General features: G+C 38.3%; 1 protein-coding gene across 2 annotated transcripts; it reads right to left on the bottom strand.

Moving 5' to 3' along the window:
• LOC18791157 (electron transfer flavoprotein-ubiquinone oxidoreductase, mitochondrial) lies at window positions 1–11616 on the bottom strand. Of its 2 annotated transcripts, XM_007226903.2 has the most exons (18): window positions 10985–11616; window positions 10659–10735; window positions 9970–10076; window positions 9368–9449; window positions 9181–9289; window positions 8671–8717; window positions 8491–8565; window positions 7801–7917; window positions 7596–7664; window positions 6940–7032; window positions 4788–4890; window positions 3967–4091; window positions 3542–3591; window positions 3374–3440; window positions 2529–2608; window positions 1242–1370; window positions 1087–1153; window positions 1–246 (listed from the first exon to the last, which is right to left on the bottom strand). In XM_007226903.2, exons 1-18 carry the CDS (start codon window positions 11478–11480, stop codon window positions 163–165), a joined length of 1977 nt encoding a protein of 658 aa, XP_007226965.1. In that variant the 5' UTR covers window positions 11481–11616; the 3' UTR covers window positions 1–162. The 2 variants fall into 2 exon arrangements, with proteins under 2 accessions (XP_007226965.1, XP_020409892.1); XM_020554303.1 differs by lacking the exon at window positions 9970–10076 and having other exon boundaries at window positions 10985–11613.

Below are 17703 nucleotides of genomic sequence, written 5' to 3'. Positions count from 1 at the left end.
GCAGTACACAATGCATTTACTTTCTTCTTTTAATTTATATGGGAGTAAAACTGTAAAGTCGTTGTCAACTTGAACTCTCCTTTCGCAGTGACAATAGTAAAACAAGTTCTTATTCTACATTCTTGAGATTGACCCAAAAAGGAAAAGAAGAAGAAATAAATTCTACATTATGGAGTAGCCTGGGCCACCACCTCCTTCTGGCGCAGTCCACTGAATGTTTTGCCTTGGGTCTTTGATATCGCATGCCTGAAACATATCAAAGCAAAATTGGTACATCTTCAAACCAAGGGACGAAAAAGTAGTAACAGTCTAAACCAGGAGCAGAAAATTAGCCAAACAAGTTGGTCAAGTCAATGACACAATAATTGCCAGGTTTTTTCTTCAGCATACAATTGTGCAATTGCACCCTCAAGGTTAACATGTGAATTAAAAGAGTTTATAGGCTACCACTTAGGCTTTTAAGATCCTCCTATTTTTAAAGAGGAGTTCTTGTGTATTATAGGTAAATTGTTTTGGCTACAACCACTAAATACAAGAGGAGTCCTCTCACAGCCAACCCCTCGTGCACTGATCACGTGACTGGTAGATGTAAGAGGGATTGTTGTAGCTGTCATAAGCAAGACTTTCGCCTACTGCACATGGTTACCACTTCCCGAATAACAGGAGTGCAGGATAAGAAGAGGTGTAAAACCTTTCATTTGATGGAGGGTTGGCAAAAGAAGACACTACTACCAAAGAATGCTTCACATATTTTTTTTTTTTTTTGGTCTCTTGAATCATGCAACATGGGTGTGCCTTAGAATGGAATGCAGTCCAAAAACCTCTCCCAAATTACAATTGTGTGTGGAATTGCAAGCAAAACCAGTAAAGTTGCATGCTATATATATGCATATTCAAGAAAAATAAAAAATAAAAACAGAACGTTTACCAAAATATCTTGGCCAGGTACACAAATAAACTATTAAACTCTCTTTTTTAAGTCTAGTACTTTATAATGCATTCCCATGTTTATGTGTGCATGGAGATGCATATATGTTGGACATCTGAAATACATAAAAGGTAGCTCCTACTATCCTTTCAAATTACCTTGCAATGTAGGCAGTTTTGAGCATTGATCTGCAACTTCAGCTGACCCTTTTCATCTGGGATATACCTACATTTCAAAACTTGAGATGAATTAGAGATAATCCATTTAGGGATATGATCACTCAAGTACAATAAAAAAATAGAATGGACATTACTCATATACACGCGCAGGACAATATCGTGACTCAGGACCAGAATACTCTGGCAAATTTACAAGTTCAGGAATCTTTGGGTCCCTCAACCGAAGGTGAGCTGGTTGGTCATGTTCATGATTTGTGTTGCTCCTGTTTAAGCAAACAAAGATACATGCATCACTTACAACAAAAGTGGGGAAGGACAAATATAGTCCTGTGAGAACATTATGTTAATCTAATATAGCTGGTCCTCAAATGAAAAATACCTCTTATGGTTAGAAGATAGATATATGTAGATGTGTCTGAATTATTTGGCATTGACAGCATAGGTCATTTCTAATATGTAATTGATTTCTATCCAAACACAAACATTCACCCCCTTACGTAACTTAGTCCACTAATAGCGATTTTGAAAATTATGACAGAAAAGGGCAACGACTTCTAAAACCCACTACAACTCCTAGCTATTGGTAGTCAGCCAAAAGAATCCTTTCTACTCTTCAGGTTTTAGTTACTCACAAGAAAAAATCCAAAAACTATTATTCCTTTCCCAAAACTCAAGGAGCACAGAATTAGTTTGATTTTTGTTTATAACGAATACGTCCTTTTTATCTAGGCTTTCAGAATGTTTTCTTGTCCAGGCTCTCAGCCTATCAAATCGCAACTTATCATGTCTTTATCTGCCAACTTAAACCACATGGAGTTAGAACCTAAATTTCCTGGCATACTAAGAGTGGGGAAATGATTGACCTTTGCACTGGAAGTTGACCTTGCCAAACTCTTTCTGCTAAAATAGGATTACTCACTTAACTTACTGCAAAACCATGTTGGGCAGGAAAAAAAATATACCAGCTACAAGAAAAGACCTCATGATAGTTAATATGGGCCCCTACCAACCATCAATGAGGATCTATGCTACAAGCATGCAAATGTCATAGAAGCTTAAGACATTAAAAGGGGTATGTGAGAGGGAAGTGAGCTCCCCTACAATAGCAGAGGGCTCTCTATTGGCAGAGAGATACTCTGGGCTATTCAACAGTTTCATGCATGTTCGCACTGTTCATTGCACCAAGAACTGGGATTTCATTTAAACATTTTATGTGCCCTTGAGGCGTAGAACTCTGAAAAGTCTCCATTCCATGACATTATATTCACATATATTTAAGTTCTGAGGCAGATGAAGTAGGGTAACGAAAAACCGACAGTAAAACATATGTTACCAAGGTTGTAACACTGAAACCTGTTCCACTGTAATCTTTCAACTAAATGAAACACGACTACAAAATGTAAGTACTGGTATTTAAAAACCTGTGTAGGGAGGTTGGAATATCGAAAGATAAAACCCCATCTGGCTTTGGATATTGAATTGGAGAGTGAAACTGTGCAGCCTGCATATGCAAATGCCGACAAATCAGTTCTTAGCAGGTAAATAAGTTCATTAACTGCACTACTAATATACCCCTGTAATAAAAGTTTGATTCTATTTTAGAGGTTGTGGGGAACAAAAATAATAATCCAAAGAGGATATCTCTTCCAATATTTGTAGTTTAAGAATAGCCAGTGTCAGAGATATTTAATCAACAAGTGAAATTTCAACAGCAGAAGTTCAGGAGGAACCTTCCAAGTAAAATTGGCAAGGACCATATGTTTTCTCTAGTTTTCGACAGATGAGTACATCTGTCAGTTGACCACAATAATTATATCATGGACCAGGAAAAGAAGAAAGAAGAATATATCAAATCAGTGCTTCTGTTACAAAACGATTCATGCACTGTTTAAGAACACAACTGGTTTTGATATCCAACCTCTTTTTTCTACGCATAACTGAACTATTTTGGAACTATGCCCATATTTCAGGTATTAGCATGATGCCCAATGGCAGTCAATTGGTCACAAAGAAACAGTAACTGGGGGCATAATCCCAACCCTCCTCACAACAATGAACAAGTTGCAGGAGGGGAATTTTCTCCCTGGTGGACTGAAAAGTTGACGAGTTCATAAGTTACCACAGACCTAGTATCCATGCCTGCATTTTCTAACCCTTCCATCTCAAAACAATCCCCAAAATTTGAATCATTCAGTGCCAAACTATAGTGTCCTTACTACGTAGGTCTCTGTAATTTGAATTCATGGTTTTCAGAATGTGGTCTCACATTTGTTGCTTCATGGTCTGGTTTTCCATGCTTCAGCGTCAAGGGGGCTCTTCCTTTCATTATATAACTGCAAGGCAGAAAACATTGGTGACTAAGGCGTGAAGAAGGAACATTGTATTATGAGGAAATCCTAATCAGTCAAAGTAACAAGCAACAATATGATCTCACTGTTCTAAAGCACTTATGGCCAGTCCAGGAATAAGTCCATATTCGAATGCCTAAAAAAATAAAATTATACAAAAGGTTAGTAACAGTAAACTATAATTAAAATCCTAAGGGAGAAGCTTAAAGTTGGCTATCTTCTCCAATTTGCACAGAATTATCCAGCAGCATAAAACAACAAATGTTTTTTCTTTTCAACTTACTATTTAGTTAAACAAGAAATGAGAAATGGAGCAAAACAAACACGAAACACTGCATGACAAGAGGTGACTAGTTGAGTAACATTTATCTGGATTTATCCATTAGTATAAGGCTAAAAAATGAGGTAGTACAGTCCCAAAATGATTACCATTTTTTTTTTTTTACCTATAGTGGGAAAATGGGGATAGAAACTAAAAACAAAGGAAAATACAATGGATGCTTCTACTTACAGGTCGGAAGTTCCGAGATTTGTAAAGTTCTTCCCATATCCATGAACTCCTTAAAGCATCCCAATATTTTTCCAAGTTTGAGCCTTCATGTAGTACACTCAATGTAGCTTCTGCAGCTAGCATGCCTGTAGGTAATAACTCAAAAGTTATATTTGTTCATGAACTCAAAAGTAATCCATTACAGTAAGGCACTTGTATAACACATAAAAGATTCTGGGATTCCTATGCATGCCTATAAACATTCCACATGGGGGCATATCAATTCCTTGTGGATGCATCAAGGAGGCATCAAGTGGTACCTCTCATAATACTAATATGTTCATTCAGCCATTGCAATGAGCTCCTCTGTGTCCATAAATGTTCATGCATGTCAGTTAGTAGTAACCTAAGTTAACACTTGAAAAAATGCTATCCAGTCATTAGAATACTTGACTATATATAAATTTAGTCATTAGAATACTTGATCTTTAAAAAAAAAAATTAAAGATCAGAGAAACATGACATAAAAGTTTTTTCATTTTGGTGGGCGTCCAAACAAGATGAAGCTGTTAACAACATGTCTTTTATAGAAGGAAAAAAGAAAGGATGATACTAACAGATACAATCGACTATGAATACTAACAGATACAATCTACCATGATACTAACAGATACAATCTACTATGAATAAGTATGATGTGATTTAACAAATATAATCTAACATTATTTGTTGTCAACAATTAAACTTTTCAGCATGCAGAATTATTTTCACATAACTTGACATGATGAGTAGACAATAAGATGAAATACAAATCAGATGAACAACTATTTGGTAAATGGTACCTGATTTCATTGCAGTATGTGTTCCCTTTATTTTGGGTACATTTAAAAAACCAGCTGAACATCCAATAACCGCTCCTCCAGGAAAAACTGGATATGGGATAGACTGAACAGAAAAAAATATATTTGTATTTGTATTTGTATTTGTATCATATTTGTATTTGTATAACATTTACAACAGAAAAATATATATATATATACACACACACACACATATGTATACAACTATATATTGACCCAGACAGAGATCATGAGAGTAATGTCTCCTATCAAATTTTTTTTTAAAAGCAACAAAATTTATTGAAAGAACCGAAAAGGAACACACAGGTGGATAAGGCATCCACAAGCCAAACGAGCAACAACAGAATAACAGCCTAAAAACAAAGAAACCAGCCAAAACTACAAAGTCTGCAACACCATAAGGACACAAAGAAAATGAGCCAGAAAGAACCAAAACAAGATCCAGCAAAAAGCTAAAAATAAACAAGACGCAAAGAAACACTTCACATCACAGCAGCAGCCATATCCCTCAATATAGTGGAGTAAGAATAGTCTTTGAAATCTGAAGTGACAGAAACCCATAAAGCAGCCCACAATTTAACTCTATCCCATAATTCCCCAACACCCACTCCCTCATTCTCATCAAAAATCCTCCTGTTACGCTCCAGCCATATGTTCCAGAATACAGACTGCACCAAGCAGCTCCATAAGGTTGAAGCACACTTCCCCCTGCCCCATACGACAAAATGGGAACTGAGAAAATCAAAACAACCTTTTGGAATAACCCAAACAGCCTTAACCTCCCTCGGCAAGGTCCACCAAAGACTTAAAGAAAAGAGGCAACGTAAAAAAAGATGATCCACGTTTTCCTCACTCATTTTGCATAGAACACACCAGTGGGGAGACAAATGCATGTACGGTCTTCCTTCTTTGGACAAGATCAGATGTGTTTCCACACAAACAAATATCCATCTTATCAATGATTGATAGTCTAGCAACATAGCCAAACTGTGAACCTAAACCATTGATTTTAGGTTAACTTTTTGCCTGAATGTGTGGTCCAGATTTAGTCTAGCAACATAAGCATCTATGCTGCTATGTTGCTAGAGTGTCTACCAACAGAACATTACCCTGTACAAACATATAGAACATAGTTCAAAACTTAAATTCTTCTACCCCTTCAGTAAAATTTTCACTCAATGGTGACAGCAGAGAGATTTGGGGGCTAATTTTGGATAGAGTAAATTGCCTTACACCCCCCCGAACTAGGACCCCAATCGAACTTAAACCCCCGAATTAAAAAGTCAGCCAATTTAACGCCCGAATTAATTAAAATGGCCAATTTAGCCCTTGCTGTTAAGTTTTGTGAATTTCATCCAAATTTCTGTTAACTAGAAGGGTAAATTTGTAATTTCAAGTAAAATAAATAATAAATAAATCAAACAAAAAGAAAAATAGAATAACAACGGTCTCTCTCTCTCTCTCTCTCTCTCTCTCTCTCGTGCCTGACATGCATTTGATACTCATAACTCAACAAGTAATTTACTGAGAACTTATTGATGCAGGTATAGGAACCAGATCCGCCGCGAGATCGAAATCTTCCGCGACGTCGGCAACCCCAACGTCATCAAGTGCCAAAACATTTTCAACCACAACGGCAAGATCCAGGTGCTGCTCGAGTTCATGGACGGTGGCTCGTTGGAGGGCCAGGAGGAGAGAAAGAGACCGGGGGAGAGGGGAAGAGGAGAGAGAGTCACTTTTTTTTTTCCCCTAACTATTTTAGTTTATAATAATAATAATAATAAAATCAAATAGGTCACATGTATCCACATGACTTTTTGGACGGAAAAATGGATGCAATTCGAAAAAATTAACGGCAAGGGTTAAATTGGCAATTTCAATTAAGTCGGGGCCTAAATTGGCCGACTTTTTATTTCAGGGGGTTAATTCTACAAGGGTCATACTTCAGGGGGTAAAACGGCTGAAAATCCTTTTGGATATTTAAAAACTTTTCCAAGGAAATATAATTTATAAGGGCACATGATGCAGCCATGTGCAGAAAATGCAAAGTATTAGCATTCCATTAGTCTACTTTCTTCAGGTGCATGCATATATCATGTAAATATAACGGGACAAATAGGAATTACTAATGTACCTGAAAACCACCTTCATTCAAAGTGCGAGCCCCATATTGAAGAACAGTCCCACCTTCCAGCAGTGGCTTGATTGCAGGATGATGTTTGAATTTCTATCAGCAGGAAAACAAATACATGTAAGTTGAGTAGGATTGAACATGTCAGATAAATGACTTGGACACTACTGAAATATAAATCACATTCACTAACAGTCAGCACAACTACATGTTAAAAGATGTGAGAGAATTTTCCCAAATTATTAACTCCATCAGTTATCCAACAGGAAGCTCCACTGCAACTTTTATTTCACTTAATTCATGAAAAAAATATTAACCCCACCCTGCGGAAAGGAATATGAGGAGTAAGTTTATGCTCCATGTATCCACTTTTCCAATCGCACGTGCATTGGGCAGAGGTAGATGAGCAGAACACGCATATATACACATCAGACACTTTTTTGATCTGACCATCCGCATTATTTATACACACCAAATCGGCCCTAAATAGGAATTTGGAACCAGTCTGTCTTGGAAGTATAAATTGTTCCTCACTTTGTAATTTTTTTTAAACAAAATTATAGACAAACACGCAAGACCCTTGATCCGTGAAAAGATGCATTATGTCCAAAGGGAAGTGATGCATTTTGATCATTCAGAAAAACCAATGATTTAGTTACCTGGAATTCTTCATAAGGGTTCAAGAAAGGGTTATGATAATTCAGAGCAACCACAAAGCCAATAGAAATCTGAAAAATCAAGTGAAAAGCACATTAATATTGCACTACCTAACTCAGAACCACGTTTTAGTACTGAATAGCACAGCAAATATTTTAAAACCATTATTAAATAGAGAATTATTCATAAAAAAATATATATAGCTACCTGTCTATCTTTCATGTGGTACAAAAATGAACCCCCGTATGTCTTTTGATCCAAAGGCCAACCCAGAGTGTGCAGCACAGCACCGGGGTCGTGCTTTCCTTCATCAATTTCCCAAACCTGAGAACATATGGTGTTGGGGAAAACTACATCCAATAAATAGTTCAATTATGGTATTATAAAATGCTTATCTTCACAGACTCTGTACGAATCACAAAAACTTGTGTGGTTGATCAAACAAACCAGCTTTCAACTCAGACTAGTATCAGTATGTTTGTGACAATTGCTTTTATTTTAGTTAACAAAAGCCACCTCAACTTCAACTACGCCCAAGAACATTTTTGAAGAACATAATTGTCTTTGAATAAATAATCCACAATCATGTTATTATAAAAGTGTCAAAGAAAGAAAAAACTAAATAACCAATAGAAAAAGAAAAGAAGGAGGGCAACAAAAACTGAGCACTGTCAATTAAAATCATTGTAATCCCAATTCTCATATAAACATCTGCACAAATTAAAACTATTGATAGTAGCTCGGCTGACTGTTAGAGTTGACAAATGGTAAGCACATTGTGTGCTTAATCCCCAAATGAAAGATAAATATCAGCTAAAATGTCTCTCCAAAACAGCCGTAAGAATACAACTGGTATCTAAAATATGAGTTATTTATCTTATTTGATTAGTGCATTACCTCTTTAATTCCCAAAGCATATGTCTGATGTTGAGCATCTCCCTTCTCTCTCAAGTTGTACTTTTTCATTATTTGCTGTTATAGAAATAGATCCTGACATTAGATTTACATGTGGATATCAAATATTTTAAGCTTAGAATCAATGGAACCTGTTGGAGGTAAAGGAAATGTTTTGGAAACCTCTGATAATGATCCTCGACACCCTTCAGCTAGAAGTGTTACTCGCCCTGCATATGAGTCTCATACTCTCATCAGTACATGTAAGCAAACCAGTTTTACAGAGGCATTTAAAGCAAGTGGAAAATGATTCTCTGTCCTCGGGAGTTGTGACAGTTCTAACAGGCACCACAAGAAGGAGAAAAGCCTAAAGATAGTAACCTTGAAAGATCGAAAACATGACTCGATCACTTAAAGATCTATGAATCCTTATAGAACATGCAGCATTGCTATAAAGCTTGCATCAAGTTACTTTACAATCTAAAAAAAATGGTAATACCAGATTCGAGTAACAGAACATGTGCTACACATGCTCAGAGTGAGGCTTTCCAATTTTAAATATTTTTTTGTCCATACAGATATGTGCATATCTTAGATGCATGAGGACAACATGTGTGGGTGTGTTTCTCTGTGTGTGTGTGTGTGTGTGTGAGAGAGAGAGAGAGAGAGAGAGAGAGAGAGAGAGAGAGCTGCCTTTCAGTTCTATGCCACGTTGGAAATTTTCCTTCTTTGAACCATCTTTTGCAACTCCCATATCATTAGTTCCAATGCCAACAACCGTGTCATTTGCATCATATAATATCTGACAAATAAGATCACTTGTGAATACAAGTATTCAACAGTACGTGGAGAAACAGCAAGATAAAATGAACAGGAGTACCTCACTAGCTGCAAAGCCTGGATATATTTCTACTCCCAACTCTTCTGCCTTCACTCCCATCCATCGTACTAATTGACTTAAACTACATCACAAGGTCTACAGTAAAGAGCTATTTTATGAATTTGAAGCATAACTGTAATGTATCACTAAGATTATACATGAAAGCAACATTCAATAATAATGAAAATAAGTACTGGAAAAAAAAAAAAAAAAAAAAGCAAAAGGGAGCTTTAAGAAGAGGTTGCAAATTTTGAAGATGATCAAATGTTTCTCTTCTTTCAAGAAGACTCTATTTCTATCACAAAACCACACAGGAGCAACAAGACCAACATGGATAAGAAAACTTCATATAAGATATGAGTTAAAGTGGTACCAAAAATTCTGATTTTAGACTTTTACTTTCTTTTTCTTTTCTCCCTTTTAGTTGATGTTTCATATTTAATACTAGATCTTCTTAAGTTCCATTAGCTCCAATACGGATTAAGCCGTTAAATAGAACTGGGTTCTCGAGGGGAAAACAATGGCTCATCAACATTGTGGATGAGAACAGATAGACTTATGGTGCAAAATGCATGGCAACCAATTGCACAATTTTGAAGTACCTTATAACATAATTTCCCTTATTACTAAAAGGAGATGGCAGTGAAAATGCACGATCCTTGGTAAGAAACCAAAACTTGTCAGAAGTCACAGGGACAGTGATTGGTGACTGCAAATAAAGTTGGCAAAAAATATCTATTAAAATAAAAGGCATTAAAATGTAAATTAGTAAGTGACAAATGACTTCCGAGCAAGTAATGCATTTCACATTATCAGATAAAACCCTGATCCCTGCATTTATTTTGGGGCAAAAGAATGGAATGCATGTGGAAAAAATAGCCTACATCCATTTGTTCAAATATGACTGAACATGAAAGCTGTATCAGAATCAATTATGAAAACTGTCCACTCAAACTTTTTCGATCGGAACCTTTTTTCGGAAGTAAAAGTATTCAACTAAGCACAAAGAAGTAAAAGTGCAATCTACTTGAGAAGACCGATAGACTGCCCAAAACTATCTGGGTACGGCACTAGGCAACATGAGCAACAATAACACCTTCCAATTGTAATTTGAGTGGTTTGGACATATGACAAAATTAGTGACTCAAAAGGAACCAACATCAATGCACAAGTAAAGAGTTCAACTGCTTAGCCAAAATGAAAGGGAAAAGGGTAAACAGGGTGGTTCAAGTAAACCTGTGCCTTATAGGCAACAGAAACCGGCCGGAAGGTTGGGGGCGGGGATAAGTACCTCTTCCTCTTTCCATTGTGGGAGAAGTTCATTCAGTGCCCGTGGCTCAAAAACATTGCCAGAAATAATGTGAGCACCTATTAGAAATCAGAAAAGTGACAAAAGGATAAAAGTATAAGCAACTGTAATCTCAATTCAATTATACAAAAGTTAATAATCAATCTTGACATTTAAATTCACAAGGATATTCCATTTATCACACAAAAGAACTCATTCAACGTTTTTATTTATGTATAATTATTTATAAGAGTACTATAAAGATTCAACCTATCCAACCCGTACCATGAAAACCAATTATAGTACAGTCTACATATTATGCAACTTACCCACTTCAGCTCCTTTCTCCACAACACACACAGATAAATCAACATCCTTTTCACGGCACAATTGCTTCAACCTTATAGCCGCCGATAGACCGGCCGGTCCAGCTCCAACAATGACAACATCATATTGAATAGACTCTCTGTCCGGTTCACTACAGAAACTCCTGGTTTCAGCCACAACACTCTGAGCCCTCAAAAACCCATTTACCCTTAAATTTACACAATTCAGACAATACCCAGATGAGAACAGCCGTCGAGAACCAATCTGCGATCCTAAAGAACAAAACTTTCGACCCAAAAGCTGAATGTGCGGATACCCATTTATGATATGGGTTGATTTTGGCGAATTGGAATGTTCTATAGGAGATGCAGATGGATTGGGGGAGATTGAAGTTGAGCCTATTGAATTGCCAATATGGGTTTGCGAATAACTGGATGAAAATGAGGATGACGAGCTTGGTTTTCTGAAAGAGTGGGATTTGGATAGAAGCCTGAGCATTGTGATGGAGAGACCATGGGTGAGTTGTGATTATTGTGAAAGATGATATACTTGTTTTTGTGATACTTGTTTTTGTGATTCTTATTCCTGTAATTCTTCAAAACTAGAAATCTCCTTTTCCCCACTTACACCCTTTTATGCTTTGTAAAAATACTTTTTAATTAATTTTGTTCTTCTTTATTCTTTCTCTTTTCTTTTCTACAATAATTCTACATTAATTTCATTTTATTTCACTTTTATATATTTTTTTTCTTTGTACTTAATTTTCCAACTTACACTCCATTTTTAATTTTTTTTCTATTAATTCAGTAAGAAATAATTAACATTGTATATTTGTCTAGGTAAAATCCTCATATATTCAATATCATAGCCAGTTCCGATCTCTTAGACCATAGGAGTCCAAGAAATTGTAGTCACTCACCGTTGGATATTAATCCAATGGTTCAAAAAAGTTTCTTAAAAAAAGTGTAACGGTGAGTGACCACAAATCTCTTGGACCCTGTAGTCCAAGAGATCGGGACTGATATCATAGCTCAAATTAAAATCACAACTTCAGTAACATAAACAAAAGAGGATTTAATTTAACCAAACTGTATCATTCCACTTAAACCATCACAATAATCATCTCTCTCTACGTGTAGGTGAGAGTTCTCCACCCCTACACCTTCGTTAGGGTTTTCCCCTAGAGTTAGTTCTAGGTTTTGTATTCCAAATTATCTTTTCTTTCTCTGTCCCATTGAGAAGATTAATTAAGGGATCCTCTTCTGCAATTTGGGGAGACGAGATGGAGGAAGTCATTACTTCTTTTGACAAAATTCTCCTCCTCACTGAAGAAGAAACAGATGTTGTGCCAATAGGAGAAGCAGATGAAGATGATGTCCATGAAAGGTTGAAAACTGCTTTGGTGGGCAAGGTGTTAACAACCAAGTCTTTCAACCGTGAAGCTTTTAAACAGACTATGATGAAGATTTGGAACACCTCTATGGAAGTCAGAGCGAAAGATTTAGGGGAGAACCTCTTTTTGTTCATCTTTGCAACGGAGTTAGATCGTAAACGAGTACTTCGCAACGGTCCGTGGAATTTTGACAAAGCCTTGGTGCCTCTGGAAGAGCCGAATGGTAATATTGCGCCATCAAGGATGATGTTGAAGTTTGCTGAGTTTTAGGTCCAAATTCATAACGTCCCACTGCTCGGCATGACGGTGCAAATAGGGAGACAAATTGGAAACTGTATGGGTGAGTGTATAGATGTGACTCAAAGACAAGAGGGAGAATGTATGGGTCGGTTCCTAAGGGTGTGCGTCAAGATGGATATCACCAAACCACTCAAATGGGGGACAAAGATATCACTTCCATCAGGACAAACTGAGTGGGTTGATTTTCGTTATGAGCGTCTACCAAATTTCTGTTACAATTGTGGGCAAGTGGGACGTATTATGGGCGATTGCATGTTTGTGGATGATGTACTTAAAAGTGCACCTTATGGCTCCTTCTTAAGGGTGGTTCATGATTTCGTGAAACCTTGGTCAACAAGCCCCAAGCGAGCAAGTAATTGGGGTGTGGGGTTTGGAGGAGGAAACCCCAAAATTTCACTTCAAAATGACACACAGGGAGGAGGTTCAATCAAGGATGGAGGAGCACATGATTATTCTTCAGGAAAGGGAGCCAAGATGACAAAGTCTGTTACTGCAAAGGTGAGTAAGCACAAAGAAGACGAGGAATTGCAGCGGCGTAAAAGATTGGAGGCTTGGGAAACCGCCCGAGACGGTGGACGACGGAGCGACGACAGATATCATGGTGGTCATAAGCCAATTAGCCCACAAAACACTAGGGCTGACATGTAAATTGAGTCGCTGGCCAATCGCAATAAAGTGAAGGGGAAGGAAAAGGTTGGCATCAGTTACAATGATTTAGGGGATACTTTAATTACACCTATTATGGCTGGAGCAAAAGCCAAAGATCTCAACGCTTCTCCCCATGATGAGCACAATAAACAGCTCCCCAAATTAACGTCTAATATCAATTTGAATGCGACATGTTTCAACGAATCATTGGGAGGACAATCAGGGGAAGGCATTCAAGGAATGTTAAATGAGGGGAAAAAAGTTTTCGTTGCAAAGGAAGTTGGGCTTAGGCAGTCTTTGGGCTTCCTTGAAGGTGGAGAAAAAATTTCTGACAAAGGCATCAATTATAAGGCAAGCCCAATATTTTTTCAAGATCCTAGAGTGGTAAGCAATGAACCACATGATGGAGGGTATGAGCTGTCAATGAATATGGATATTGTTCCTCTCAAAACTTTAGTGCGAGGAGGAAAATGGAAAAAGAAAGCAAGGGGTGCTAAGCATGGAGTTACTACGGAAAAAACCAATGCGACACTGGGGACCAAGCGTAAAACAGGCGAGGGTGAGATGGATACAACGAGTGGAAGCAAGAAAGGAAGAACTGATGTTTCAGAAAACATGACGAAAGTCAATATCATGGTGGGACCAGCGGAGTTGGCCCACCATGAGCAATGATCGTTTTAAGTTGGAATGTTCGAGGGCTTGGGAACCCTCAGACATTCTGCGCTCTCAAACATCTTTTGAGGGAGAAGTCCCTCGACGTGGTTTTTCTTATGGAAACCCGTATGACAAAGACACAAATGGGAAGGGTGAAATATAGGCTTGGGATGAATATGGCTTTTGTAGTGAAACGTGTTGGGATGGGTGGAGGCCTAATGATGTTGTGCAAATATGGATGGAGTAAGAATTTGTTATCATCTTCAGTAGGGCATATTGATGTTATTGTTCATTCTCCAAATGGTGATGCTTTCCATGTCACAGGTTTTTATGGTCATCCCGAAGTCCACAATAGAAAACATTCTGGGGAGCTGCTACGAAGACTGCACCACGGAGTTGATGGACCGTGGTTGGTATTGGGTGATTTCAATGAAGTTCTATCAGCGGAAGAGCAAAGGGGTTGTAGGGAGAGACTAATTGGACAAATTACACAATTCAAAAATTCCATACGTGACTGCTCTTTAATTTCCCTTCCTTTTCATGGCTACCCATTTACATGGGATGGGAATGAAAGTATCACCATAAAGGTTCGTTCGGATAGAGGCTTGGCTAATGCAGATCTACTTAATCGATTTCCTGATTTGTTGATTCAACATCTAGACATAGTGGGATCTGATCACAAACCTATCCTTCTTAATGTATCCACTACTTTGCCTCAACAACAAGGACGAAGGAACACGTGAAGATTCCAATTTGAACAAATGTGGTCCAAGAGGCTAGTTGTGAAGAGGTGATTAAGGAGGCATGGGAGAATACAAGGGGGTCTGGTAGTAATGTCACAACTAGTGTTGCTCATTGTGGTGACTCTTTGACCACATAGAACCGTCAACACTTTGGTAATATTCAAAAGAACTTGCGCATTGCCCACGTTGAATTGCGCAAACTGCAGAATGGGAGGTACGAACAAGTGTGGGTGTCTCGCAGACGAGAAGTTGAGAGAAAAATAAACAACGTAATAGAGGTAGAGGAGACAATGTGGCAACAACGTTCTCGAGTCACTTGGCTAAAAAAAGGCAACCAAAATACTAGATTCTTCCACGAGAAGGCTGAATCCAGGGGGCGAAATAATACCATTCGAGGGCTTTTTGATGATAGTAATGTGTGGCAGTCAGATACTGATAATATTGGGTCCATGTTTTGCAACTATTTTAATGGTCTCTTCACTCAGACAGGTGGTCAAGATATGGAATGGGTTTTGGCAGCTATAACTCCTTATGTTACAATGAATATGAACGAAATCCTTATACGTCCTTTTAATCGTTTGGAGTTGGAGCAAGCCCTTGGTCAGATGTATCCAACCAAGGCCCCTAGAATTAACGGAATGCCTGCCTTATTTTACCAACGCTACTGGCATATAGTGGGTGATTCAGTCAGTGATGCATGTCTACGCATTTTAAATGGGGAAGGTAGTGTGCGAGATTTTAATCACACTTTAATTGCTTTGATCCCGAAGATAGCCCAACCTACTCGAGTCACCGATTTTCGGCCCATAAGTTTGTGCACAGTCCTTTACAAGTTGATTGCTAAGTCTTTTGCTAATCGATTGGAGATGGTTTTACCGGAGGTAATTTCTGAGTCTCATAGCACTTTTGTTCCAGGTAGACATATTATTGATAATGTCATGTTTACTTTTGAGGTGGTTCATCATATGAAAGGGCCACGCAGTGGGAACGGTGTTAAAATGGCTCTAAAATTGGATATGGCAAAAGCTTACAATAGAGTGGAATGGTGTTTTTTGGAGACAATGATGCAACGTTTAGGTTTCGCAGAAAGTTAGGTAACTCGTATCATGGATTGCATTACTACAGTCTCTTTCTCGGTCCTATGGCAAGGAAATCCTCTTAGACATATCGTCCGGCATCGAGGTATTAGGTTGCCCTTTATCCCCGTATCTATTTTTAATTTGTGCGGAGGGATTTACAGGCCTCATTCAGTGAGCTGAACAATTGGGACACATCAGAGGCTTGAAAGTGGTTGCTGAAGCCTCGCCAGTGTCTCATCTTTTCTTCGCCAATGACTCCCTTATTTTCTTAGAGGCCAAACGAGAAGTGTTTGAAGAGGTTAAAGGAATTTTTGCTACCTACGAAAAAGCCTCTTGACAAATCTGCAATGTCCTTTAGCTCAAATGTAACAGAGGACATTATTGATGCAGCAAGGAATATATTGCAAGTGCCTGTTATGGCTTGCCACGAGCGATACCTTGGGCTGCCAACGGTGGTTGGGAGGAATCAGCGTTCTTTATTCCTTACAGTTCAGGAGCGGGTTAAGCGGAAGGTTCAAGGTTGGAAGGAAATTTATTTATCTAATGCTGGCAAGGAAATTCTAAATAAGTCTGTGGCTCAAGCTGTCCCTACTTATTCCATGAGCTGTTTCAGAATGCCTGTTGTCAAAGAGCTTCATTCCATATTGGCAAAGTTTTGGTGGGGAAAGAGTAATGGGGAGAAAGGAATTCACTGGAGAAGATGGGAATTTTTATGTCGCTCTAAGAAGTTTGGCAGATTGGGCTTTCGAATTATTGAAGATTTTAACCAAGCTCTTTTCGCTAAACAGGTTTGGAGGGTCTTTATGACTCCGAATTCTTTGACATCAAGCATCTTTAGGGCCCGTTATTTTCCTGGTGGCTCTGTTTTGGATGGGAATGTTAGGGTGTATCCTTCTTTTGTATGGAAATCCTTGTTGTAGGGCAGAGAATTTTTATTGGCAGGACTACGTTGGCGCGTTGGTAACGGATTGCTAATTTCTATTTATGATGACAAATGGGTGCCACTACCTCATCTCTTTAGAATCACCACTCCTCCACGATTTCCCCTAAACACCCGAGTTTGTGATTTGATCAATGATTCAAGACACTGGGATCGTGAGCTTGTTAATGCTAGTTTCTGAAAACATGAAGCTGATGCAATGCTCAGTATACCAATGGGATATGTATTACAGAATGAGGACAGGTTGGTTTGGCATTATGAGAAAATAGGTTGTTACACAGTATGAAGTGGATATTGGCTTGTTTGTGCAATTCGAGATCACAAAGATGGAGAGGTAGGTGCGTCTAGCAACAACTTGGATAATATCTGGCTGAGGTTATGGCGGATGCAAGTGGCTACTAAAGTCAAAGTATTTTTATGGAGATGTATGCATGAGATTTTACCATGTCGAGCAAATCTCTCTTTGAAGCGAGTAATATCTAACCCTATTTGCTTTTGGTGTCACCAAGCATCAGAAATAGTACTACACGCTTTATGGGACTGTCCTGCAGCTCGTGAGGTATGGCAATTTTCAGCCCTTCAAGATTCATGTACATCAGAATATCATGGTTGCTTTCTCAATTTATTCCGTTATGTCTTCACTGTATTGATTAATAAGGAACTAAGGCACTTTGGATATATCTGTTGGAATGGAAGAAATGCTCAATTGTTTCAAGGCTATAAGCCCAATGCTTTGCAAAGTTTCCAATACATGCAGGAGATGGCAGAAGAATTCTATCATGCGAATCACATGTATTCATGCCCAACCCAAGAGGGTAGTAACCTGGTGGTGAATTGGGAGAGGCCTCTTGCTCAGTTTTTTAAAATTAATGTGGACGAGGCTTTAAAGATAGATGATAGTGTTAGAGGGCTGGGAAGTTATTAGAGATGATCGTGGAGAGTTGATTGCAGCAGTAGCCAAACC

Source organism: Prunus persica, chromosome G1, assembly GCF_000346465.2.
Source record: "Prunus persica cultivar Lovell chromosome G1, Prunus_persica_NCBIv2, whole genome shotgun sequence".
Taxonomy (NCBI): Eukaryota; Viridiplantae; Streptophyta; class Magnoliopsida; order Rosales; family Rosaceae; genus Prunus; species Prunus persica.
This window is presented reverse-complemented; position numbering and strand designations above follow the sequence as displayed.